The following is a 26,716-nucleotide window of genomic DNA, read 5'->3' as shown; positions in this document are numbered from 1 at the left end:
AACGATCGCTTCGATTGCGAACATGATCACCGTTATCTCCCACCCTGCACGATATCAACGTGCCATTCACAGCAATTACTCCACATCGTCCTTATACTTTTCCCGCGCTTCAGCACGTGCATCCGGTACGAGCTGATTTTTCACACCGCCGAGCACGTTGCTCGTGGCTTGTGTGGCCAACACAATGGGCTGCACCACGATCGGGGGTATTTGGCGCATTACCGCACCAACGGCTCCCGTGTAACCTTTCTGATCATGCTCGAGGGCAGTGATCTCCACTAGATTGTGTGCCGTCTCCGTGATTCCCTGTGAACAGACGATGCCACAAATAGATTATTACGCTGTCCGAACCCATTTGCTACGAGCTGTACTTACCTCTCGTACTATCTGTATGGCGTTGGACATGCCCTCGCGAATATCTTGCGGCGGATGTAGACGCTTCCGCTTTCCCTTGCGATTGCCCCTACCGCGACGGATCGATGGTCCGGGCGAAATCATATCGTAGGCCGTTTCGGCCGTAATCTACAAAAAGAGTTCAAGTAGATGTATGATACGTCCTTGTCATATTACGGCGGGTATGCAAAAGCATCGTTAAATTACCTGCAGTAGGTGTATGATACGGGTAGTTATCTCCAGTGCTGCCAGTGCCGTACGGGCCGTAAAACTTTGTGCTCCGCGTTGCAATCCTCGAACGATTCGGCCATCCTTTTGATACTGCTCGATCGGCAACCAGAACAAATCCCAAATGCCTTGCACTGAAAGATGGAAAAGAAAAAAAAACGCCCTTTGAGTGAACTCAAAATCAAATGCCACACAAAAACACCGTCTACTTACGAAGCTGCACCAGCGAGTACATTGGTCCAAAACCACCGATAATCTTCGGCAGCTGATGTTTCTTAATATCCTGCAACCACTCTTGCAGCAGGAAGTTCAACAACCTATCCACACCGAGCAACCCGTGACGGTAGGAGATTTTTTTCAACCGAATTTCCGAACACTGCAACTGTCCCAGTCCCATCAACAAACCGGCCAGCGAACCGTGCGATAGCTCCATCCGCTTGCCGTGGTAATCGATGCGAATCGGTACGTCCGGACTGAAGATCACATTGCGGAAGTAGATCGGTGTCGAATCACCCGCCTCGCTGTAAGCGGCACCTTCCTGAGTGTCCTTCAGCTTTTCTTCCTCCTCTATAAGCAGCATCAAATTCTCGGACACCATCTTTTTCGCTTGCAGTTCCTGCACCGCATCCGGAATCGATTCTACCGTCATTACCGGTGGCTGATGGGCCGGTGTCGCTGTCTGAGAGGCACGACCACCGGTTGGTCCCACGGGCGGTAGATTTGCCTCATTAATATCGCCCCCACCACCGAGCTGATTGAAATAGTTGATCAAAAACAGCAGCGAGTCTTGATCGATGTTGAGCCGTATCGGTAGTACGGAAACACGCAGACAACATTCCTGGGCCGACAGTGCCGGATTCGGGCGCATGTGCAGCGCCTTAATAACGACCATGTGATTCGTGCTCTGCTTGCTCGTTGGGCGGCTGGGCAGTTTCGGGTGGTACAGAAATTTCTTTATATTCGACACGGCCAGCCCGTCCACGATCTCCAGCTCGTTGATCAACAGCACCTGCCGGGATGCTTCCTTCGTATTGGAAGGGTAAGTTTCGTGCGAAAACTGTACCTTGCTGATGTGAATTTCCATCGTCACATCGTGCTTACGATCCGGACCGCCGCGCGTTTTCCACGTTAGCTTAGCCAATGCTGCACTGGTCGGCCCGCCAAAGCTCACCGACGGTGATCCCTTCGAATAGCTTACACCCGATTTATACGCTTCCGACATCGGCAAAGCGGTAGGAAGATGGACGGTACCCGCCGTACTAGCTACGGTTGTATGTTTCTCTGCTTTGCTCACCGTCCCACTCGTCATCGGTTGCTTCACCTTACGACGTCGATCCTCTTTGGTGAGAAAATCTCGTCCACCGTAAATGTGCCACGTTACGGTCATCTCACAGATTGTGTACCGTTCCACTGCGCTGGGGAAATCTTCCGGAGCTTTTAACAGGTCGGGCTTTCCGCTCGGTATGCTGAAATGATTGTCCACAATGCGAATGGGATCTTCCGACACTGGCACCTCCTGGTTGTGGGAATCATCCCGATGGGGACGCTCCTCATCTGCGATGATACAGAAATCATCGTCGGTATCCGAGCTGATTTTACGCTGAGCGAAATGAGACCCGCTGCCGGCCACGTTAGATTCCACGCGCTGTTGGTTCAGTTTGTTCACGTCGCCTAGTTCTTTCGCAACCTGTGGTAGCGCCTCGACACCCGTATCATCGTCATCATCATCTCCTATGCCGTAATTGATCGGATGCTGCCCAAGTACCGATCGCTCAAAGTTCATCAGCTCGCGCATATTCACACTCGCGTTATCATCGTCCACGTCAGCTCCGGTGAGATTTGTGTGATGGAGGTGCTGGTCGTGCTGTCTCAAATAATGATCATCATCATGGTAGGATGACGGTATGCTCGAACCATCATCGATACTTAACGAATCATCGTCCGAACCGAAGCGCCGCTTATTGCTATTGCTGTCCGACACGATCGTACCGCTACGTGGATCCTTTTCGTCCTTATTTCGCCGTTGCCGCTCGTCGGGGAAGAAAAACATTTCCACTCCAGCACCACCCTCAAGCAACGCGTCGTCTCCCGCTCCGGTACCACCTGCGGTGCTTTCAATGTACAGGCTTTCTTCCATTGCATCGGCCATAAGGGTGTTAACGTGCTGTTGCTGCTTCGGCGTCACAACCGGTCCACTGGCGCTGGATGGTGGACGTACCGGTAACAGCTCACCCTCCGATTCACCACCCATCGGCAGTCCTTGCATGTTGCCAACATCGTGCTGCTCTAATGCACCACTTCCACCGATTGCAGTGTCCGATCCTCCCGCTAACGAGATTCCACCTCCACTCGCAGAAATGTCCGCACCGGCATCACCTTCCGGCAACAGCAGATCACCTTCTGCTGCCAGATACCCGATCAGCTGTGCCAATGCACGGGCAGAATCGGCACACGTCCGCACGTGCACATCGTTGATGGCAGTGCGCAAATCAAACTTTGGAAATTTCACCGTCACCCGTTCATTAAGCATCAGGGAAATCTCGAACAGTCCTACCTCCAGCACGCATACCAATTCGTTCGACGGTAGTACGGTTATCTTGCTACTGTTCTGTGCCACTTGATGTCCGCTACTGCTAGATGAATCCTTTCCACCGTTCGACGAGATCGTGATTTGTTGCGGTGCGAGGCTAAGCGTTACATCTTCGGCAATAAAGTTCAGCGTAAGACCACTGCTGGCCGTCGTGATGTTGCTGCTAATCATGAACGAGCCAATCGTTATGACCGCACGGTAAGGGAAGTATAGTGGCCGATAATCGATTGCACAGTCCCACAAATGCAGATGCATTTCCGTAACTACACCAAGCGGTACGTATCCCTGCACGGGATAATCCACCACATCCAGCATGTCGAGCAGCTGCGTAAGCCACGCATGTTGCTGCAATGTGGAATGGTGCCGCAGCGTAGTCAACTGTATGCCGGCCGCCAGCCGGATGCGTTTGATCGCCAAATCGGGCACAGATTTAATCTGGATTGCAAGCGAAAGCATCTCCCGATTCGCACAACCACGCTGTTCGTGTAGGGTTAAACTTTTCGGTGTCGGATACAGCGTACTCTGCAGATACGATGGTAACACACTGTTTATCAAACGCAGCGGTGGATTGTTGCTGGGTGTCGGAATCAACCCACAATGGTAGAATTCGGCCGACTTCGCCTGTATGCACAGGTAACCCAGATTCGTATTGCCGTGGAAGCCGCTCACGGAGAATATGTACGCCGAATTCAATCGAATCACAAACTCTCCAAACTGGCCCGGAATGACATGCTTTTGCGCGTCCCGGACGGGTGCGAACATCGTTAGCACACCTTGGCCGATATTCAAGCGGAATGCTATGCTGTTTGCATCACGATCAACGCCACTGGCAGCCAGTGCCTGCTTACCACCGTGCGACGAGCTTCGATGTGAATGTGAAGACGATTTACGTCCAGCTCCGCTAGCACCACCGGTATCGGGGTTGCCACTGCGTGTACGATCGTACACCGAGTAGAAAATACCATCGGAGTCGGACTCTGATTCGGAATTGGTTGCGGACGAGCTGGAATCTAAAAGAAGGAAGGAAAGAAAATAAAACCGACATAGAAACACTACACACGCTCTCCACTACTTACCCAGTTGGATACCACTTTGGCACATTGTGTAGGGCATGTATATGGAGTCCATCATGCCCATGCCAGCGAGACTGATTTCTGGCTCGCGGAAAGAAACTCGGGCTGAATGCTGTGCATTTGATTGCGCCTCAGCCGCAGCCGTCGCCGAAGGAGCACTTGGTTCCCAGAGCAGCAGGTCCGTGCTGATACGATTGTAGATAACTTCATACAAATGTTTCGATCTAGATTGTGAACGGAATCCATAGATTATAGCACCTTAATAAACGCTTCATATACCTAACAAGCAAAAGATACTCACTTTAGCTGCAAGCTAACCACGGGAAGATCCACGCGAATCTGCAACTTTGCCCGTTTCATCGCACACGAACAGAACGTATTCATTTCGTCCGTGTCACCTGGTAGTGTGAGTGTCTCCGGTGTGTCCGAAATACCCGACGCGGATGACTTCGAGTGCGGTGTATCACTTTCCCTACACACACGTTTTGCACTGAACGGTGTGTCCTCCTTACAGCGTCCTGTAGTGACACCGAAGCTTTCACCAGAAGTTGGATCACTGTCACTCTCCTCGTAATTGCGATGTCCGGAACTTGCTTTCGGTGCGTACGATTTAGCAGCACCGGTGGTACACTTTGTGCCCTTGTCAGTGCCGCACTGGGCGGGTTCTTCCAGTGCTTTCTGCAACGAACATTCGCTCGGGATCTCGATTATTATTCGCGGATATTCCACCGCCGGAACCTGCCCGGGAGCAGCATTCTCTTGCATCACAGTTTTGCCTATATTTACACCTCCGACACCGCCCGAACCGTTTGGTGGTCCTTTCGGTTCCGCCTCGTAGTAGAACAGCTTGATTTCGTTCGCCGAAATGTCATACACTGGGTGCGGACTTAACGCAATCCCTGTGCGCACCTGTTCCAGCTTCAGTAGTAGAAAATCGGGCCGAATGTTACGCCGCCACCATGGTACTCGCTGGGGATCGTGAATCGGTCGTAGATCGGGTATAGGAAAACGCAATCGGAAGTCTACCGCTAGCGATTCTAGCTGCAGGTCAGTTTTGGCCTCGAGCTTAGAGCGACCAGAAGAGGGACTGCTTGGTGATGGTACAGCGGTCGTGGCGCTACCCGTATTATGATAGTAGGATGTGAAAGGCGCTTGGTACAGCAACGAACTCAATCGATCCAGGATGGTAATGTCAAATTCTGTCAGGAACGGTGCCATCATGACGTGTATTTTCGTGCGTGGAGGTGAAAACCGTTTGCCACTTGTGCCCCGTAAAGCATTGCAGCTTTGCTCGAAGGTTATACTAATTTCTGGCCGCTTGGGCAATGAACTACCGGAACTGGTAGGCAGCTGTTCTCGATAAAATTCCACCAGTGGAACGGAAACCTCCAGCAGTACCTCGCGTAGATCGGCTCGGGCGATGGATATCGAAAACCGTAACAATGATCCGCACCTGTTCCGTTGCTCGTCACCTTCGAGAATAAGCGGAGCAAGAAGTAACCGCAGATGGTTACAGTCGCATCCACTGTCCAGGATAAGCCCGGCATTGTTAATGTCATTAGCACCGAGCCCAAGCCCCAAGTTACCGATGGAACGGAAGAATCGATCCGCCTTCGTTTGCAGCTGCTGGACGCTTGCTTCGGAAAGAGGTGATTCCACCGCACCTAGCTGACTACTTTCCAGCAGAATGTCTTCATGCAGCAGTACCAATGCGACGGCCGCTACGCGAACGTTGAACTTTGAAATGTCCGCATTCGCATCCGGATCGATCATGCGTCTACGGCTAGCGGCCGATGTTGCCGTCGTTCTTGACGAAGTACTGTTCGACGTGAACGAGCTGGTCATGGAGCTGGTGGATGATATGATTGATTCGGAGTAGTTTTCACCGCCATCATCGCCCCGGTAGGCGTCTCGTTGCAAAAATTCGGCCTGCTCCTCGATCATCGTCTGCATCGGATCGGCTAGAGACCAGCCCTGATTAATGCCGATTCCACCGCCCATTCGTGTCATGTTTTGTTGGAATTCCATTTCGGCAGTCGATGTTGCTTCATGCCGCCTGCCGGCACTAGTTTTCATCTCCCGTGCCGTTGGCCGTGGCGGTGGTTCTTCATTTCCGCCCAGGAAACTATCGCAAACCAATACTAGCGAATGCAGCTGGCGCGGTGTCAGGAATAGCTGGATCGAACCAACGGACAACTCCAGCTCCACGTTTGGGCCGGGCAGATTGTCTGCCTGCTTCATCTTCAGGCGGATCTCCTGCTTTGACGTGATCTTCCCAACAATGATCTCTCCAGACCGATACATTCGCACGCCTGACTCCCCTAGGTCGTCCTCACTCTCTGGATCTTCCTCTTCACTAGGATCCGTTTCACGATCCGTACCGCTACTGTTGCTACGCCTATAAAACTCCGTCCCTCGGCTGTTAGGGCCACTATTATCACATACGCTTGTGTTGCTATAGCTAAAGTATCCGTCCCCATCGATGCCACCGACACCGCCACTAGCCAGTAAGTTCGGCGGTGAACCACCACCTTCCGACATGTGTGAGATCGTGCTGCGGAACTGTTCACTGTCTATCATACTTTCACCGTACGATGGTAACACGCTCGGTTCCGCATCCGCCGTACGCTGCTGTTGCTGATGGCGGCGCGTACGCGGATTGTGTATCCGAAATTCTTCCGTGTAGAATGTGATGCCTTCGATCGTAATGTGATGCGTGGCGTGTGTCGCAATTAGGAACGATTTTTGCTGCTGCTGGTGCCTGCTGCCACCAGTGATGGTGTGATCTGACACATCCGATCCGGATGACGATGACGTGGACGTTTTCGGGCTACGATCTGGCGGATCATTACCAGCTTCATTCTGGTAATCGATACTGAAAATGGAACGTATAATGGAATTAGATCAATTGTTCGGTAACGAAACTCATGCGACAGCTTACCTTTTGATTTTCACTATCACAGCAACTCCTCGGTCTCCTTCAGGTGACAAATATTCTATTCTAATTTCGCTGTCATAAAGTTTGGCCTTAATCCTATTTAGCACTGTAAGTGAAGAGTAAAAGAAATTGAAAATTTAATAAAGCATTTACAGCAAAGTAATATTAACTAATCGAAAGAAAACTATGCATAAAATTAAAATTACACGATCAGATATTAATTTACCCAAAATTAACATAAAAGCCGTAGAAAGGTTAAGTTGCGTTTTGCCCCATTTTTGTGTGCGCGTGTGCTGTTTTGTTGCGCACACGAACACGGTTGAGATAACGCGTACATAAAAATAGCGTCACAATATGTTCAAGCCGTATCGCGGCCAATTCCCAAGAACTTTCAACGTACCGTGGCGGATGCGCACTAACACTTCTCGGGCTTTAAGGAAACCAAAAAAAAAAAATACACAAAGACAAAAAGGTAAGCAACGCGACCAATCTAATCTAGAGTGACTTTGCCCGTTGTTGTGCACCGTAGTAAATTAGGTCAAGCCGATGCCTGTGTACCCGCTGAACGTAACGACGCCGTTGTGTACTTCCTGGACACGAGGTTTGGGGCGTCATGTTTGCTGTTGCATATGTTAAAGTTCGATCCTCAATCTGTCATGGTCAGCTTAACATTCTATCCAAACTGTATGCGCGTTGCCTTGACCCTAAATAAGTTAATTTCTAATTTCGAAACCACGTCCCTATTTCCATACACACTACTCACCGTTGTCAATGATTTGTGCGAAGTTTTCCAACCCTTCCATGGCACTCGCGGGCAACTGTTGGCCGGTGACGGTCGCACTGACACCCCGTCCATGGCCACCGTGTGTGGAGTGACCGTCCGCTATGCTGCCACCAGTGCTTTCCCGTTCCAGATATTCCTGTGCCAGCTGCATGGAGCTGGACATGGACGACCACATGGATTCCAGCATCGAGGTGCCATCGGTTGGTCGTGCCTTCGGTCGCAAGCTTATCGTTAGATTCGACACCTCGAGAGAGCTGTCCTTGGCGAGCAGGGAATCGTACGGTACGTTCACCGTCACCGAGCCAATGTGGCCTCCCGTTACCTCGATGCCCCATCCTTGTCCTTCGCACAGTTCATTTAGAGCCTGTAAAGAATAACAAAACGAACGATAAGCAACTCACGTGGCGTGTGATGACGAATAGGTGGGTTTGGATATGAAAGGTTAACATACACAATACATAGATTCAATACCGTGGCTATGATCGAAGACGCACCAAAAAAAAAAAAAACTACGCTCAAGGATACACACGTCTTCGGGTCAATCACCGGGGCATACGCAATAGCTCAAGTTAATCTTGAAACTGAACTTGGAGCAGCAGAAAACAAACACATTTCACCCACCACACCATGCGGAGATGTTTCCACGCTAAGTTTATGATAAAAATATTCAAAACACAAACCAAATTTGTTCCGTGTTCCATCCGCGCACTGGTTCAGGGTCAAAAACTTAACCGGACTCTGTGCATGCTCCGAGAAGCCGAAAGACTCCGCTACAACGAACGAAGCTGTTGAACCAATAGCGATAAGTTTTTTTTCCGCGGCTTCTTGTTCTAATCGTCCGTATTTAAGCGTAAAACGTTGTGTGGCAATCCCGAAGTCGACGGCACACATCGGTGGTTATGGGCAGAACATGAACACTTCCCCATCACGTGAAGGAAAGGGAGAGCGGATTCGTCCACTATGCCACCACGCTTCCACAATCGTGGGCAGACCGCGAAGAGATTGAACCGCCTGGCGGTTTGTTTGAATAGCGCGTTTTACACCCTTCGCGCGCCACGTGGTAGGTGCGTGCTAGTTCCGCAAACGATCGAGCGACAAGAGGGATGAATTCCGTCGCTTCGCTGCTTCACAAAGCGTGCTTGCAGCAAACAGAGGCGAAGCATTCACACAAAGCTGCCTGCGTTGTGTGTGCTGGTGTGCCTCCAGTTGGTGTATGAGGGGTGTTAGTAAGTAGGTTTACTAATACTTTTGTTCTGGTTCTTCCTTTCGATTTGTTGAGAGTATTCGAGATCTTGTCATACTCCAATACCGGAATTTTGAACGCCATCATTGCTGAAAATAATCAAGAGCATAGGGTCTTGTATAGATTTGAACCTGAACCCGGTGTATGGTAGAGTTGTCCCTAGGCTGACCAAGCTATTTGTGACCTGTCAAAACTGGAGCTATAAATTTTCGTTTTCATTGAGATTTAATGTCAAAGGGAAGATTCCAATACTTGTCATCAATTAACTTAGTTGTATAGTATACACAGGACATATCGTCTGAGTTGTAATATTTGTCCTATTATCTCGCAATTAAAAGAATGCTCACAACAACGAGAAGAAAGATGTAGTTTTATAACAGTATGTTTGCTGACTAAACACAATTCAAACGAGACAGATTACGCTGGTAAACGATTGTACAATGTCCAGACCCTATAGACGAAGCAACTTCCCACCTCTCGATAAGAAGCAATAGTGTGTGTGTGCGCGCAACGATTACAATGTATCGTGGTGCGCGACGTGAACAGATGCTTTCAACTGAGCAAACGAAGCGACCCCCGCACTCAACGGAACGGGTCATTCCCACTTGACGGTTAGCGAAGAAACGCTGAAGAAAATTGAATGCTCCGGGTCGCTTGCGTTCTGCCGCATCGGACTTATTGAAGCTGTGTTGCGCACTTTGGTGGCCAAGCGCAAACGGAAACAAACAGCGCGTGCTTACTTTATCGCGCCCTGTAGATCACGTTTAGTTTTGCACAAGTGCCAGCTGGGTCTGTATCGGAGCAGTACTTCAAAACAATACCACTAATCGTGAGCGTTTTTGCTTTGTTGAGGGTTGGCGCTCTGCATCGATCAGTCATCGATCACTTGCGATCGAGATATTGTCAGCATAAGCTACTCTTCGCCATGTTTAACTCTATGCTGCACTACCAAAACTAACTGTTGTCAACCACACAAATACAGCAACGTACAATCAAACCTTTAATCAAACCACTGCAGGAAACTGACCCCACCCTAGATTGGTACAAAAGCCAAACAATAAAATGCAATATCCCGCTGCTAAGTACACACGTGCCAGAACAAAGTAAGAGGGGGGAGGTATTGCAGTGGAATGGTAAGTGGTAACCCGTGGCATATTAATCATCAACCATTACGTACACCATATCTTCCATGTGTTTGCATAATTTCAATGTCTTCCCCGCTGCCAATCGGTCATACCAAACCGGCCATCCCTCCCCTGTGCTGGGTGCATTATGCCAAAGCATAATGAATTTAAATTCTGCCCGGCCGTTTGGACTTTGGAGATTTTGATACGTCCCTTTTTGCTGTGTGTATGTGTGTGCTAAACATTTACACAAATGGACGAGTTCGCCCATCGTCCACAACAGCGCAAATATCGGAGTCAGAGTTTTATTAGGTGCCACACACACACACACAAGCGGGTTAAGGCGGATCGGTTGCGTCTTGGGCATAATAATGAGATTCCATCGGCAAGTCGGAGAGTCAGTGTGCCAGAGGCAAAGCAGGCGATGCAAGCGGAAATGAATCGATTGAGCATCCAAACACTGTTGGCACCTCAAATCAGCATTATTCCGATCGCGGCTATGTGATTCGTTTCCGAAATTGAGAATTTCAGCGACAATATGTTGTTGAGGAAGTAATTTTTCATTACCAAACGCTTTTTTAAATCTCAAAATAAACCTCAAAATAAACGATGGCTCCCCAAGGGGACAAAATGCCAATGTCTGCCTTTCGGCCAAGTTGTTTGGAAAAGTGGCGCTTTCTCTATCACAATGCCATGCCGATTGGGCAAGGTCAGTTTGTGCGGAATACGCGATGTGCCAATTTTTTTTTTTTGCAAAGCATACACAAACACACAAAAAAACTCCACACCAAACCGCACGGTTCGTTCTGTTGCGAAGCGAAGAGATGTATGTGTTGGCCCCACTGGGTGAAAGAAGCTGAAATGCAGGTTTGGAGCTAAGAAAACAGTACCGCTGGTAAACAACTGCTGCTGCTGCTGCTGCTGCTGCTAGTCCACAACACGGTGCGTGCTTTCGGAAATCGGAAGCGAGACGACGGTTCCGTACACCACCGTAGTGGGGAGTTTTGTTTGGTCATGTGCGGAAAATGCGGTTGCGTGTGCATACGACACACACACACACACACATAATTGGTTCTCCCTTTTTTTCTGCATTCCCTTCAAGGTCAGTGTTGTGACACGCAAATTGTGTGTTTTGCAGTGACCCTTCGTGCCCATTTCAAGCAGCGCCCGGTTGTCAATTCCCTCTTTAAGAGGTCACAATATCACCCAATTCTCGTTGCGGCAATGGCAACTATTACATCCATCGTGGAGGAAGTGTACAAATCTGCCCCATAAATCAACTGCGTAAGCAACGTCCCCGAATGGGGGCGGTCCGGGGGGAGTGGAGAGGGTTTTTTTGTTGTTGTTGTTTTGTTTAACAAATAATCCACCTTTTCGCAACCGATGACGATCCGTTCGCAATGGCGCCGCACGGTACGGTTTGGAGGGGGGGGGGGAGGGGGTGCTGGCGAGCGAATTTTGCGTCGCAATCGCCGACGAACGGCGACTTCCACACGGTAACGATTCCGCGCGCCACTGTGTTTGCAGCTCTTTACAAGGTTTTCGTTCCATTTTTGGATTGCCTGCAAAGAACCGGACCCAATGGTCCGGTTACTATCCACACGGGTACACTCTCAAACACACCGATACTGCCACTGGCTAGAGTGGTAGCAAAAAAAAAAAAACCACGAGCTGCCAGGTTCAAGGAGCTCGGAACAACGACGTCGACTTGCGGGACACACGCCGCAAAGTGGTGTGGCCCCTCTCAAAGACATCGCTGACCGACCGTCCCCCCCCGTCAAACGGTAACGGCTGTTACTCGCGCAATCAGCTGTTAATGAAGCGCACGCGCTTATGTACGAATGCTTCAGCGTATGTGTGTGGACGTGTGCGTGAAGAGCGATACGCCGTACGATCGCGATCGCGCACACCGCGGCCAACCTTCAACTTGGTGGTGTGTCGCTGAGTTTGCATGTTTGAACAGCATCAGGAAACCTCCCTTCGGAGCGGCACACTCCAAACATGGCATTAACAAGACTCAGTAGTCGCAAACTTCTTCCTTGCGTATGATCTTGAACTTGGCCGGCAAGATGGATGACAGGACATGAAATGATATGGTTGGGAGAAAAAAAAAGCATATAAATTTTCTTTAACGTTGACTCTCATCAAATCCGTATTCCTACACATTTATGCTCAACACGGTCACTTAACACACACGCGACCATTTGGCAAATTGGCTACCGCTGCCACCCGTTTCCGTCGTGGATGCAGTTAACTCGCGCGCGAGAACTAAAGGCAACAGCGGTACAACGGGCTGCAATTTATGTTGACCTTTGCATCGGCTATCGAAAGCTAACGGTCGGAAGCAGACACAACAACGGTGCGGAGATACTACGGAAAGCATGTACTTAGAAAAAACACGTTGTGTCTCTCCAGACTCATAATTTACCGTCGACCCATAGTGTGAGTGCCCGCGCTGGTGCCATTCTTCTACCTCCTTGTGATCACCCACATTAATCGATTATTGCACTTACAGTGCACTGGACGCTGATGTATATTCCCTCTGTGAGGTGCCGGAGCCCCACTGCCATCGATACACTACAACGGGTGTCTACAAAATCCGGCCGACCCTGGAAGTGAAAGCTCCAATAAAAGGAAGTGTGTGATTAGTTTGCTTTGTTCAAGATTTCTCTCTTTCTCCCATGCCTTTGTGAGTGAGGCTCAGCTTCCAGACACACATCGAGCCTCGGTTTGAATGCATTTCCTCTCTAAGACAGTTTCACATCCAACTCACCACCCACCCCGCTCCCACCCCAAAGGGCACCTTGGTTGGCCACTATCTGGAGTAATCGCAGCCACCGCAACTCACAAGTAGGGTGCTGGCGTCAAGTGAATGCCAGCTGTTGGCACCGTTCAGTCTGCATTCGGGTGGCAAAAATGCTCCTTCGATGGGCGAAGATTACAATGACAGTGAAGTTGTGCAGGAACACGCCTAGTGCGCGCCCATTCGGACCAGTTGGGAGAGGCAGAATCGATAGAATTCCTCTTTTGTAAAAGTACCGTGTGCTGCTATTGCACGAGCAGAAGATTCATCCGTTATGAATAAGCCAAGGATCTTTTGTTTTTAGCACAAAATGCTCGTGGCGTGGTATGAAACTTCGGGTCGTATTATCGTTGTCATGTGCTCTCAAGAATGGGTCATTCTGGCCATGGTGTGTGTTGGTGAGTGGGAATTGGAATTGAAGACTTTTGAGAATTGAATTGAATTGAATTTAAAGGCAAAAATTTGCGAAGGCGTAAGCTTTTCATACAAACTGGCAGGTGACGATAATTTAAACGTAGAAAATTAGACAACTTTAATTATTTTACATAAAATTATGCACCTTTTCGAGCAAGAGAATTCAAAATAAAGCGAACACCTGTTTGAAGGTTGAGAAAATACTAGAATTTGCCATCACTAAATAAAGAGCATTATTATTTCTGTTTTGGAAATTCTGCGAGAATCTAAGTGTCTCAAAGGTATGCAGTAACAGAACATCGAATTAATTTTTATAGAATGATATATTCTGGTTTGATACACTGGATTCTGGTTTGAAAGTGGATGGATACACTTTGTATGACAGATGACTCATATGTTTGAGGCACTCTAAATTTGATCAATAGGTGGATATGTTTAAGCTTTCTTACTTAATCGATTATTGGTAACGTGGTTTGGAAGATCTCGACCTTATACGGTTTGCATAAGCTTAGTACACACTGCGCCAATACGTTCGACGTCCCTGGCATTGCGACACCCCTGGTGCGGTGTCAGGCGGTAGGACGAAATGATCGCTACGCCAGGGAAACAGGAGCAGACCGCGTTGATCACTAAGCCCATCAAGAAGGACCGAAGGAACGGAGAAGTGGAAAAAAGTAGTAGAGCACAACATAAGGGACGAAAATTACACGTAGCTTTGGTTAATCAAATCGAAAGCTCGAAAAATCAAATCGATCTAAGTTTTGGGCAGAACGTTTAAGAACCAGAATGCGGAACAAAATTGGCTCCTTCACAGGACACGCTTGCCCGGCTGTAGATATTCTACTCTCAAGCCTCCTCGTGACACTAGTAACAGTGATTGTTAGTGACACGCGCACACACCAAAAGTGTCAAAGCATTGAACCCTAGAGAGAAAGCAAAAAAAATATCCCAACGTACGCTGGGGATGCATGGGTAGAGATGCGCAGGGAACCGCGGAAAGGCTCACCGTTGACAGATAACGAGTAAGCGCTCCAGCTCCAGAGAGTCCGGCTGTTGTCGTTCGCTTTCCCGTCCACACTACGCTCGCGTGGCAAACTGTTGGCTACTGCGACGCCACTGCCAATCCACGTCCACGCGTCCCGAAGTAGGGTAGTAGGGTAGGATGCAGTCAACCCGTATCACTTCCAGACGGTTGGCTTACGAGGCTTTGTTAGTAAACAGCTCGACTCGACCCGGTCGAGTGTGTGGGCAAGGAGCGGTTGTTGGGACTTGGGACCAGCAGCAGGATGTCTTAAGGGGTGGTGCAAACATTCGAAAGAAGTTAAGCGAATTCTTCGACCCGAAATGACTCGTTTTGTCATGGGTGGAACCCGATGGTGGAGGGATGCGCGGCACGCGAGATGAAATTGATTTAGCGCCCGTCATTAAACTGGTAATGAATTTGACCCATCTTCCCGGCGGTGATTCGTTCAAAACAGGGGATCTTCTCGGTGATTGTGTCAGCGAATGACAGACGGAAGCGTCCACATGAAGTCAGTTTATTGCACGGGTGTTATAATAGATGCATTTTGATTGATTTGATTGTTACTTTTGATGATGAAACTAATGTAACGAGTACATTTTACTTTCATACATGCACCAGCAATCCGAAACTAAACGAATGGCTGCAAGTTACCGCTCCTGTTATATGATGCGAAGCGCGTAATTAAAATGCATCCTCCCGCAATGGTGCAACAATAGCCAGAAGAAGACTCATTTATTAATGGTTTTGCGAGTTACTTGCTTTATTTTATACGTTGTAGACATCCACACCAATTCCTTTGTTCGGGTTATGTACAACCCGTACGAACAACACAGGAAAATGGCTTGTTTTTTTGCTAAACAAAACAACAACAAAAAAAACAGACGAAAATACGCAAGAGAGCATGCACTCTGACAGCGATGCGCTTCATCTAATGCCATGGATGCTCTTTTCCGGCATTGGCTTCGTGCTTCGCAGCCACAGTAGTAAGTGAGGAAGCTTACTGTACTGTGCGTGAAAAAAAACCCAACAAAGACCTTACCAGAAGGCTGAAATGATGGTAACTTTGAAGTTTTTTTGTGGCGCTTACGAGTCATGGTACGGAAGAAGGAACATTTATAATTGATCCCCCAATGCATTTCGCTAATATCTTCCATTCTCATATGCCATTTGTATAACGTCATGCCAGGGATATGCTGTGCCACCTACTGCGTAAAATGGTCTTTTCGAACACTTCCAAACAAAGACTCCTTGAGATTGAGTTGTGATAAAAAAGAGCTATTCGCATGCAACGACGACGCAGGGATGGTGTGTTGGGGACGGAAAGGTACGACGAAAGAGCAGTCGCTCTGCAACCCGCGTGTTTGGTGCGGAACCGATGAGCATTTGTGTGGCGCATCCGCCAGACACGATCGGCAGACGACGGCAACGACCGATGGATAGACAGACCGGGGCGCGCGACTTCTTGTTACTTGGTCGACGGCGCTGATTATCAATCGAACGGGAACGAACGGCGAAGGGGGCAAAAAAGGATGTAAAAGCAAACGTTTGCTAAAAACCACCATCCACCCAAAACCCAAACAACAACAAAAAAAAAACACCCCCGAATGAAGGAATCTTTAAAAGGCTCGGGATGAATGGGGTGCTGTAGGACGACGCTGCGTTGGACAAAGGAAATGAAAGGAATGCTAAATTGAACCGGGAGCAACGCACGCTGAAATGTTTAGAAGGGGAAGGCCCGTGGGGAGGAGAGGGGAGAGGGGGGAAGGAAGGGGTGTGGACAGTCCAGACGCTCGGTGTTATTTAGGCAGAGACGACCGGGAAACACCTGAACTCGCATGACCTTTAGCAACTTGACGAATGGCACGAATTTATTGCCAGTGGTTGGATTGAATATCCAGGAATTTGAGTTTGACGGATTCATTTTTTGATGGAATTAAAGTTGATTAAAGTTGTGAAGTGAAAGCAAAATTTTCCTTACAGCACAATAAGACACTGTCTACAGCAAGCTTTTCGTTAAGGTAAATAAAAGATAATCAGAGATTCGGGGAAAGAAAACTTTTGGAATTTATAAAAAGGGAAAACTATCTCATACGTTGGATGGGAAATACTTCCATTTGGAAGGAAATTCATTAAAGAGATCGTTAAAAAAACGTAAAGTCTTTGTTTGGAGCTCTGAAGTAAAGAAAAACCTAACAATGGGACAGATCATACCATAAGTTAGAAAGCTTAAGCTTTCAAGCTGTATCTAAGCTGTGTCTAATAATCCAGGTACCGGGTTGTATCATTCTGTACAGATTCGAAAAGGACATAGCATTTTCACACAAGGAATGACACAAGGGATCATTTTCGCGGAAGTGCAATATAAAAAAATTGATTAAAGTTCATAAATTTAATTTTGAATTCAGTTTATTTGAAACAATATATAAATCTCAAAATTAAAATAATCCTTTTTTTGTTGGTTTCATTGAAAATTTCAGCGCCTAACCTGCTTCAGACCTGTTAGAAAAATGGTTTGTTTTGAAAATTGTAGAGCAGCTGACCGAAGCTTTCATTAGGAAAACAATCAAATCCCGTTTTCCTATGCTTAGCTTGGCTTACCATTTCTATATTTGTATACAAAAAAAACTGCCTTACAGTATGATTTAGGCCATTGTTTGCAGTACCCAAAGGAAATTCGTCATACTAAACGAGTCTATGCGCAATTTATTCTTTGAGAAGCCTTAAACTTGAAGGAAACGCAACATTTTTTGTCTCTAGCATCTTCGAACATAATGGCTGTATATCGCCCCTTAAACTTCCCTTGGAAAAAGCAATCAGCTGGAAACGAAACAAGCAAATCCCAGCTCTCGGTATGATCATTGCTTGCCTGTTGGTCCGAAAGATCAAACCAGTAATTTTGTGGACCAGTGTGAGATCAGCATCAACCACCGTCAACGAAGCAAAACCCCCCCAAATCATACATTCATCAACGCCACCAACGGCTTGCGGTTGTGCGTGCAGATCTTTGAACCGGTTTCGATCAACCGTCGTTAAATGGGTGTTGGTCGGTTGATTTAGTTCTTCTTGGAGTGTGTAAAACCTGCTGTAGTGTTGAGTTGACACGGTGCGAGATTCGAGCACGGACGGACGAATCGTTGGTAAGTGTTGTTCCGCAAACGTTTTGCACAATGACTCACACAGCCGCAATAGCAGCAGAATCTCTTCCATTACGATCGGGAGGGGGTGTAAACACACGCATTCACCACCAACAAACACGATGATGCGTAAGCGAATATTTTAAGTTCGAAGAGATACTTAGTGCGTGGGTATGTTTGAAAACTTCAAAATACGCTAAGGTGACAGTTTGACATTTAAAACAAACAGGAAACACAAATAAATAATCACCTAAAAAACATGAACTATTGGTCTTATTTGTAACAAGCAGTACATTGCAAATAAATGTAAAATAATTGTTAAAATATTACGTAGCAGGAAGTCGAATAAAATATTCTAATAGAATCTAAAAGGCGACGAATCATAATTGCACACTAACGGCAATTTCAATTATTTGGTCCCCAAACAAAATAGCGTTCGTATTTAATTCGTTTGAGCTGACAGAAATGCACACTCATGTTTTATTTATCGCAAACACAAACACAATTATCGTCCTTTGCGGGAAGTATTACAGTTTTTTTGTAATAAAAAGTGAGCCAAATAGTAACTACTGCTTGTCGACCCACCCACACCCATGTACAGATAAGAGATTAGAGAAGTTCTAAGCTATACTAAGTATCAGAAGTAGTTCTGTCTCTTTAAAAAAGATCCTACAGATGTTTTGTTTAAATCGGTTAAATCGATTAATCGTTGTTAAATCATCAATCCGAATCTCTATTTCAAAGATAATTTAATCTTCCCCCTTCTCAGTCATCTGTTGCCAAAAATGGACCCAACTATCAATCCGCTTTAGGTCTCCGAGGGGCATGAGCAGCCACGGCTCAAAGGATTCATTAATTCATTAATCTTATAAAAGTTGATTCCAGATTTGAATGTCGATTAGAGATTTCGCAATAGATTCATTAGGCAAAACACTAATACAAATCTATGTGAAATAGGTAAGTTGAGGTATTCTACCCTTATCTCTGTATTCTCTCTAAAATTTCAAATTTAGTTACCATAAGCGTCATAAATTTTTTAATAGCAGACAAAATCGATTAATCCACTGTTAGAAGGATCTTCTAAGCCGTTTCTACCGGTACTAAACATGCCACTCCGTACTCGTAAACTTAGCAAAACAATTCAGGAAACGTCTGGTGCAAAACAATGGTTCTGCAATCTGAAGGTGAACACCTTAGAACCTCATCAAGCGGTGCTTTTGATGGAAAAAGCTATGCAAAAACCAACCAGCATAAGCGCGGAAACGCAAGAAAAACAAAGCTTTAACGCATGATAAACGGTCGAACGAGCGCGTACCACCATCAAGGTGCGCTTATCTTAAAAGGGAATGGGAAAATTGAACAACAACAAAAAATCACACCACCAGTTGCGTAGTCTAAAATGAACGGCCTAATCATTGGAGCGTTTCATCTTAAAAAAGTATGCGTGTTTGTGTACCGATGAAACGGTGCGTAGGCTGGGGTCTCTGCCACAAAAACCAACCGTGTGTGTATGTGTGTGTGCTTGAGGGGGGGGGGGGAGGTCGGCCGCACATCGAAGAACCAATAAATGTGTACAGATGTAAAATTGATTAACGACATGCGTTAAAGTTTAACAATTGTTCCTCATACTCATCGCGCGATAGGTTAGTGGTGTGTATTGCAGCACACACTCCACTGTTTTTGTGTCATAAATCCTTCCATTACCCCGTACCCGTACAACGCTTTCCCAAATTCGCATCAATGTTTTCTTTTTTGTGGTACATCGCAGCGATTTAAAACATTGCAACGAAACGGAAGAATTTAACGGCGCCATCACGGGAAGCGGGTAACGCGCAATTGATTCTCGTTGGAAACACAGCGAACCCCGAGCGAAGTCTTAACAGCAACCATTCAGCAATACAACAACAACGCCTACTAATACAACCAAACCATAAGCGCAAAAAGCTATTGGGGCACCGGTTGCTGTGACCATAAACACACAGTTGCTGCTGCTACATCTTTCCATCGAATCAAAACAAAACTTCTCGGTTTGTGCTTGTGTAGTGTGGCGGGTTTGGTTTGTTCAGCATGTTTTCCGATTGTTGCCAGTCGCAGGAGAAATTACCTATACCATCAACATCATCACGATAATCTCGCCAGGTTCATCGGCAAGGTGCACTCAGGAACCGCGTGACGAAAGATGTCGCATCGCCGCTGTCTGGGTATGTCGGGGAATACTTTACATGACAAGTTCCTGCTACCGCCATCACTATTTATAGCCGCATTCCCTTCGCATTCGCACTGACCGCTGATCTGCGAGCGAATCTGCGGTTCGGCTACTCAATAGGCGCACAGTTTGTACAGAACAACTCTAAAATTATAATATTATACATCGCAACCGTGCGAGGTGCGAACTGAGCTGGTCGTATCATTCATAGATGTATTTCATTCCAAACCTACAGCTGCATCATGCTGACATTTATACACGGTTGCAAATTCGCAAAATGATGATTATTGGGAGGATTGACGGTGTTCGGTTAACTTTGGTCAGTTGAAAAGAAATGTTTCAACAGAACCCCAAATTCTACTGGAAATTGGGATTGATTGCTGCTCAAATGCAACTGTCCCCGATTAGCACTTCTGCGTAACAAAGTCCATCTTCTTGTCCAAGTACTTTTTCAATTGTTTAGCCAACTGTTTACACGTCTAGAGAGAACGCAAAGATCAGTTGGTCTTCGATCTTCATCTTTGGACTCTGATGTACATTACGGCGGGTGCTCTGGACTTTCCCCAAATATAAGACTTCTTCGCTGAGGATTTATCTTCTGATTGATTTCTTGACATCAATCTTCTGTACTTCCATAAGCTCTTCCCCGGCTGGATTTTCCACATGGTTCCTTAGAAGCTCTTCGATGTTATTGTTTGTGAATTCGTAATCCCAAGTGACCAACATTACAAGTTGAGTAACGGCCTGGTTCTTTGGCGACATTGTTCTAGGCAGCTTCCTTACATTCCAAATTAGTTAAAAAAGTTTCCAAATGCTCGTTGCATTAGATTTTGCAGGTCATTAGCAGTATTTCAGTAGTCATTGGTTCGAGATATGCGAAGAACTCTTTAAACGGGATAATTGTCATAAGGTAATAATTGTTGTCTAAAAAACACAGATTTTAAAGTTATTTGATGCAAAAAAATATTGGATACCACAATACATAGCACCCTGTACATACAAAGTCCGATTATGATGAAGAAAAATGTGTCTAGTACGATTCACTAATTGATTTTCGGTGCAATGGTTTGCATTATGAGCACATAATTTAAATATACTTCCTTTTAATTTGTCCTGATAGATACGACACCAGAAGGAACAAGAGGAAGCGAAAGAGGGGCTGGCGGGGCATAATAAACAATCTGACATCCGACACACTGTCACGGAACACACCATGAACGAGTCGCATTTGCATACGCAAATAAACAACAAAATCAAGAAAAAAAAACACAACGCAATTGCAAAATGGCAAACCAATCCCACCGATATAACAGCTGGGTTACTGGGAGGTACGGTTGCAGTTAAGGGTGCTTACTACACTATGGTGTTTGTTGTTCCCAGCTGGATCTTGTTTGTCTTTCATTGCAGTTGTAAGTATGTTTTTTTAACGCTTTGTCTGCTGGAGTTTTAATGATGATTTGATTGAATTTGTCCAGCTTCTTTGGAGAACATGAGGTTCTTTCTTTCCGACACACGGTTGATTATCGCTCCGTATCAACGCTATTTGTTTCTAGGTCAACTGAGGATTTCGTCCAGATTCGTTGTGCTGTTTTCGTATTATTTGAAGCGAGCCCGCTCCCCAGCCAGACACCTAAATCCCCATTCGCGATAAGACAAGTAAGTGTGTCCCACTATTCACACTGTGGCATCGACACATGTACAGCACCTACTTTTTGTTCCGATAAAATAGAAGTAGACGGAAGGTTGCCCCCCGTGCGGTAATAGAAATCATAGCAAATATCAACTTGATGATATACCGTCGCCGTCAATCAATAACGTTTGCCGATCGCAGTGATCCATGAAAATGGCACATTACAACTGACATTACCATCATCAATTAAACATGAACCGGAGGGCCAAACCACCCTTCGAAACCGTATCTCACCTGGCAGTAAAGTGTGACGTTGTGCACGGTGCCGGTGCCATTGTAGAAGTCGACGTTCAGCTGATCGAGCGTCAGCTTCTCCTCCAGAAACTGGCCCAGATAGCGCTGGAGCAGAAAGCGGCAGATCTTCTTCTTGATCACGTCCGACCAGGGCGCATACCAGGGCATGATGACGCAGGATGCTCGTCCGTGGCTGATTGCAAACCGTTCCCGGGTGTCGGATGACGGAAATACGATCGAGTATTGATCGTGAGTGCACTACAGTTCCCAGCCGGAAACCACGACCGCGGATTGTATTGCGCGAAATTCGTCGCTACAAGTTAGAACACGTTTGCCCGTTTCACGTTGCCGGTGGTGTGTGTCGTTATCGTCTCTCGGTTCTGCTGTGCACGATAGGCCAATACACACCCTTTGCGCTAGCTGTACGCACCACTAGACGGTTGATAAGCGACCCTTTGGGCCTACAGGTTGTTAGCGTATCCACCACGATTCACCGTCGGAACCTGCTTAATATTGAAACTTAAATAAGCCACACCACACAACACCACCGCGTCGTCGTACACAGATATTTTAGCAAACAAAGAAAACAAAACGTTCACCAACACTACACCACCGTGGAGCCTCGCAAAAGGGTTGAACACTTGTACGAACACTTGACGAGATGCGATCACTTCTTCTTTGCCGTTGCTAGGGGATAGTTTTAGGCAGGGAAGATATTGGTGGCTGTGCAATGCCTTCCCCAATTTCGCGTTAGTTAGATTTTATGGCGCTGTTAACGTTTAAAAACGGCTCTGGATTAACCGTCTTCCCGGGCAGCCGTTGATGACGGATCGGGCAAACAAGGTCTGCTCCCAACGGCTGGCTACTGTGATCTGCGATGCTGCTGCTGCTGCGACTGCTGGTGCTAGTTTTTGCATGTGTTTGTACACTTTCCGTTCTCTTCCGTTTCGTTCTCACTCTTTCGTATCTGGAGCAAATCGGACCGATTTGTTTTCTCTTTCGGGCGCTCGGTTTTGGTGTTGCGATTTCTTTGTTCACGTTCGCAGCACCCGCGCACACCACACAACGTTACGCGTTCTTCTTTCGCTTCCTACCAGCTGTTCACCAGCTAAACAAATGGCACCATGCGCGATCTGTCAAATTTTCCAACGGGTCGGTGTTGTTTTTTTTTCTCGGCAGCGAATCAAATTGTATTGTTTTGTTTAGAGCATATGCCTGTAAAGAGTATGATAGAAAGAAAACAACACTGTGTATTACATTCCATCATCATTGAAACATGCATGCTTGGCGATGGAATCACTATCAAACATCAGATGGATAGATAAGTTTTTTTTGTAAATAAATAAAACGTAGAAGATAGAAAAAGATAGAGAAATATCTAACATTCTATCTCACTTCTGATTCGGGAATTACACGCACTTCATGTTCCGGGCACCCTTTCCTTTCACGAACACATCATCAACACTATTGCAACAGCGAACGATTTCGTGCACTGCACTGCTGCTGCATGTGTGTGCGTGAGATCGCACACTCGCTGGTTTCGTCGTAGTTTCTGTTTCTTTCGTTTCGATGAAAACAACCCCCGTGTCGCAGCTTTTCCCGTTTCGTCCATATACACACAAATGGATTGGAATGGCCCCCAGGAAGCAATGCGGAGACTACTTTGTTTGATTTTAATGCTGGCGTTCAGCAAGGTTTCATTCATTCGTCCATCTCCGTTAGCCAATTTAACGCAAAACGATAGTTGTATTTTTAATTCTTAAAGGGTTCTTACCGTCGAAAAGGTTCCACACCACAAAGCACCAACCAATATCACCTTTTCACTGTTTACTCACACCTCTTTCGAAATGCATTTGCGTCGCTCGCTATCGACCACCTTCTTTTCCGCGCCGTTGCAGATCTTTGCTTCGGGAAGGCTGATGAGTTATTAAACTTATTATTTACGTAATTAGCCAGCTGTGCATTGATTTGCAACACATTTAATCGTTACGATTGCGTGGATTTCACTCGATTCTTTGGCTGCCCGTTACACTGTCGCGATTTTGCCATCGGGGCTGGCAAATCATACTTTTTGCGTTGTTGCTTTCTCAGCGAATGTTTCAATGCTGCGCTTTTCTGCAAACTGGCTTTGTTTACCACACGGTTCAAGATTTCATTCAAAGTTTACCAGGTTGGCCCATGTCGGTGCAGTTGTCATTCTGCCATGTGACGTTTGGGCTGCCAAATAAACCGTTTATTCTTGGGGTGGTTGGAGAAATGGTGTTTTATTTCATTCTGAATTTCTGATTTCTTGAGGTTTATCTAGAGCCCAATCCCACATTTTAGTTTAATTTAACCTCTCTGATGTTGTGCTCTTAAAGGGGATTACACCAATCACATTTCATTCTTATCTTCCGTAATAACTTATGTATTTAAATCGTACTTATTCAAAATTCACATTAATTTAAGCTTAAGTAATTTATTTAATCGAATACATAAACTTTACTTCTCTGAGTTATTAGTAAACAAAGTTTCGATCAAACGCTTGAAAAGCTTAGATTTGAATTTTTCTCTAGTTGTCCAAATCCCCAGAATGAAATGCTCTGACAAACAAGCATAGAAAAACTAAAAATTCCACTTGTAAAATTACTTTATTCGTGCAATATGCCTGCTGCTCCCTGCTTCGTGGTGTCGCACACTCCAGCGATAGAACTTAGATTGAAGCTTCCTTCACAATCCCAATTCACACCTCCGTTCTTTACTTATCCTTAGGACCAGGTCCCATCCTACATTCGGGATACTTTTCCGTAAGATAGCTGCGCACCTCGCCCGTCTCGGCCTTCATCCGTAGCCGCACCTTGTCCTGATTGCGTAGATACTCCTGCTTCTTCAGGTAAATTTCCCACGAACGGAACTTAGTATAGAAAGGAGGAAGCTTTTTCTTCTGCAGCTGAATCTTACCATCCATACAGTACTGTGTAAAGTCTAGAATTTCATTATTTTCCAGCTCTTGTTCTGTGCGACAAACGGTTGGGCTTGCCACTACTTTCGGGAAGTTCTTATTTTCCGGTCGGAATTCCACTACATGGAGCCCTTTTTCTTCCGCAATCTTCTGGTGATCCTTTTGCTTTAGCAATCCAATGAAGAATGCTTTCACCACGTGCTGGACGTTGGTGGATCCTTCACATTTGGCGCGCAAATCTTTAATGCCTAGCACCTCGCACACGGTTCGGATTGCCCGGTGACACTTAAGTCCGAAGCCTTCGGGTTTCCGCTCGACAAACAGTTTCGTGGCACCGAACTGGCAGTGGAAATCGTGGAATACTGTGTGTCCATTGCAGAGATCGATATGCATCAGCTTTTGACCGGCACGGTTCTTTGCCTGGCGCAACGCGGCTCGTCCTTCGATTGCTTTCCCGAACCCAAATCCGGCCAAACCGTTGCCATTGCCCGTTACTGCCATCGCAGAAACGCGTCGCTTACGGCCATGATTACCCTTCATGTTAACCACCGCCTTCAACTCCAAGCACTTTGTGTCGAATCCTACGAACTGATCCTCACCGATCGCATCCGGCGGGCCGATACTACGGCCAGGCATTTTTGAACCAGACCAGCCTCGCTCGAGTGGACTCAGCTTGAGTCGCTTAAAGTTAACCATCTCATCGCGAATTCGTCTCAGCTTTGCCTCACGCTCTTTGTCTTCCGGGAGCTGTTGTTGCTGTACCAGTTCGCGGCCTCGTATGACCGGGGCCGACAATCCGGGCCATACGATGTTAGCCTTACCGTAGCCAATCATCTGCCCTCTGTTCAGATCCTTCGCATTGATCCGTCCTGATCCTTTGCCACGACCGCGCTTCTTACCGGCGTTACTGACAGAGGTGACACCCTTCCATATTTGTTCCGCAGGAACTAGAAACGAACAAAGCGTGGTGAATTTAGTCTCACAACCCCAGTCATAGCAATTTAGAAACAAACATTTTACTTACGTTTGTTAAAGAAACTTGTTTGCCTAACATTACATAATATCGGAACGACCGGTCGCAATAATGCACGGCCACTATGTTCCTCACTTGCCGGTGTGTGATTGCAGACCAAATGATTTCTCGGTACACTACATATCGAAGCTGTTTGGCGACCTAAACTTAGTGTTGCAAAAGCACGCAGCAGCGAGTCACCGGACGACACTATTCGAAACATGTGCAATTTGTTGGCGATCGCGTTTGTAATCAACAGAATGCTGGAACGAACGAGAAAGGTGTGATTCTCTTGCAAAAACAAAACAATGAATTTTTGACGTTTCTGGTGGCCCGCTGGTTCGACTATCATCCGCTTTGGCGCTTCTGTATGTAAAGCAAGCTTTCACTTTTATCCACTATGGCGCTGCTATCGCCGAAAAGAATTATTCAAATGAAACGTTACATAACGCTACTGCAATCCGAAACTGTATTTAGGTGCATGGAAATGATTCCCTTTTTATTGTAAATTATCATCAGCAGAGTATTTATATTAGAAACATAAATAAAAAAATAGAAGATAAGCTTATTTTCTAATAAATTACTGCATAAAGAAGTTACCGTTGCCGCCGTTAAATTAATTGTTAAAATAAACTTCAACACAAACCCAATTTCGCAAACTCGTTGCTCGCTTCCATGGGACCACCCAAACAACTTCATTCCGACACTCTAACACGGTGCGAGGTGCGTCATCGATTTCCTAATTCGCGCTGTATTTGTCAATTTTCCATCGTTTCAGCAGCAGTCGCATCGTTTACCAACGAATTGTTTACCGTACACTTGAATGTTAATTACTTTTTTTCACCCTCACCAACATGCCTACCCATTTGCTGCTATGGCCAGCCT

The 26,716-nt window shown here is 46.5% G+C and overlaps 2 protein-coding genes across 2 annotated transcripts; both read right to left on the bottom strand.

The window, feature by feature from the left end:
- Positions 1 to 75: 75 nt before the first annotated feature.
- Positions 76 to 22,046, bottom strand: LOC128710378 (autophagy-related protein 2 homolog A). The gene is made up of 9 exons (XM_053805430.1): positions 21,879 to 22,046; positions 7,986 to 8,370; positions 7,226 to 7,328; positions 4,586 to 7,159; positions 4,288 to 4,508; positions 835 to 4,221; positions 601 to 755; positions 376 to 522; positions 76 to 306 (listed from the first exon to the last, which is right to left on the bottom strand). The coding sequence occupies exons 1-9, from the start codon at positions 22,044 to 22,046 to the stop codon at positions 76 to 78; spliced, it is 7,371 nt and encodes a 2,456-aa protein (XP_053661405.1).
- Positions 22,047 to 24,606: 2,560 nt separating this feature from the next.
- LOC128719896 (28S ribosomal protein S5, mitochondrial) lies at positions 24,607 to 26,054 on the bottom strand. The gene is made up of 2 exons (XM_053813536.1): positions 25,844 to 26,054; positions 24,607 to 25,766 (listed from the first exon to the last, which is right to left on the bottom strand). Exons 1-2 carry the CDS (start codon positions 26,052 to 26,054, stop codon positions 24,616 to 24,618), a joined length of 1,362 nt encoding a protein of 453 aa, XP_053669511.1. The 3' UTR covers positions 24,607 to 24,615.
- Positions 26,055 to 26,716: the final 662 nt, after the last annotated feature.

This window comes from Anopheles marshallii, chromosome 2 (genome assembly GCF_943734725.1).
Source record: "Anopheles marshallii chromosome 2, idAnoMarsDA_429_01, whole genome shotgun sequence".
Lineage (NCBI taxonomy): Eukaryota > Metazoa > Arthropoda > Insecta > Diptera > Culicidae > Anopheles > Anopheles marshallii.
The sequence above is the reverse complement of the archived record's forward strand: the minus strand, read 5'-3'. Positions and strand labels throughout refer to the sequence as shown.

Coding starts and splice junctions, on each gene's coding strand:
- LOC128710378 (XM_053805430.1), bottom strand. CDS start 22,046: ATGCCCTGGTATGCGCCCTGGTCGGACGTGATCAAGAAGAAGATCTGC. Junction 4,222..4,287: donor CCAAAGTGGTATCCAACTGG/GTAAGTAGTGGA, acceptor TCCTTCTTTTAG/ATTCCAGCTCGTCCGCAACC. Junction 756..834: donor GTACTCGCTGGTGCAGCTTC/GTAAGTAGACGG, acceptor TCCATCTTTCAG/TGCAAGGCATTTGGGATTTG.
- LOC128719896 (XM_053813536.1), bottom strand. CDS start 26,054: ATGTTTCGAATAGTGTCGTCCGGTGACTCGCTGCTGCGTGCTTTTGCA. Junction 25,767..25,843: donor AACAAGTTTCTTTAACAAAC/GTAAGTAAAATG, acceptor GTTCGTTTCTAG/TTCCTGCGGAACAAATATGG.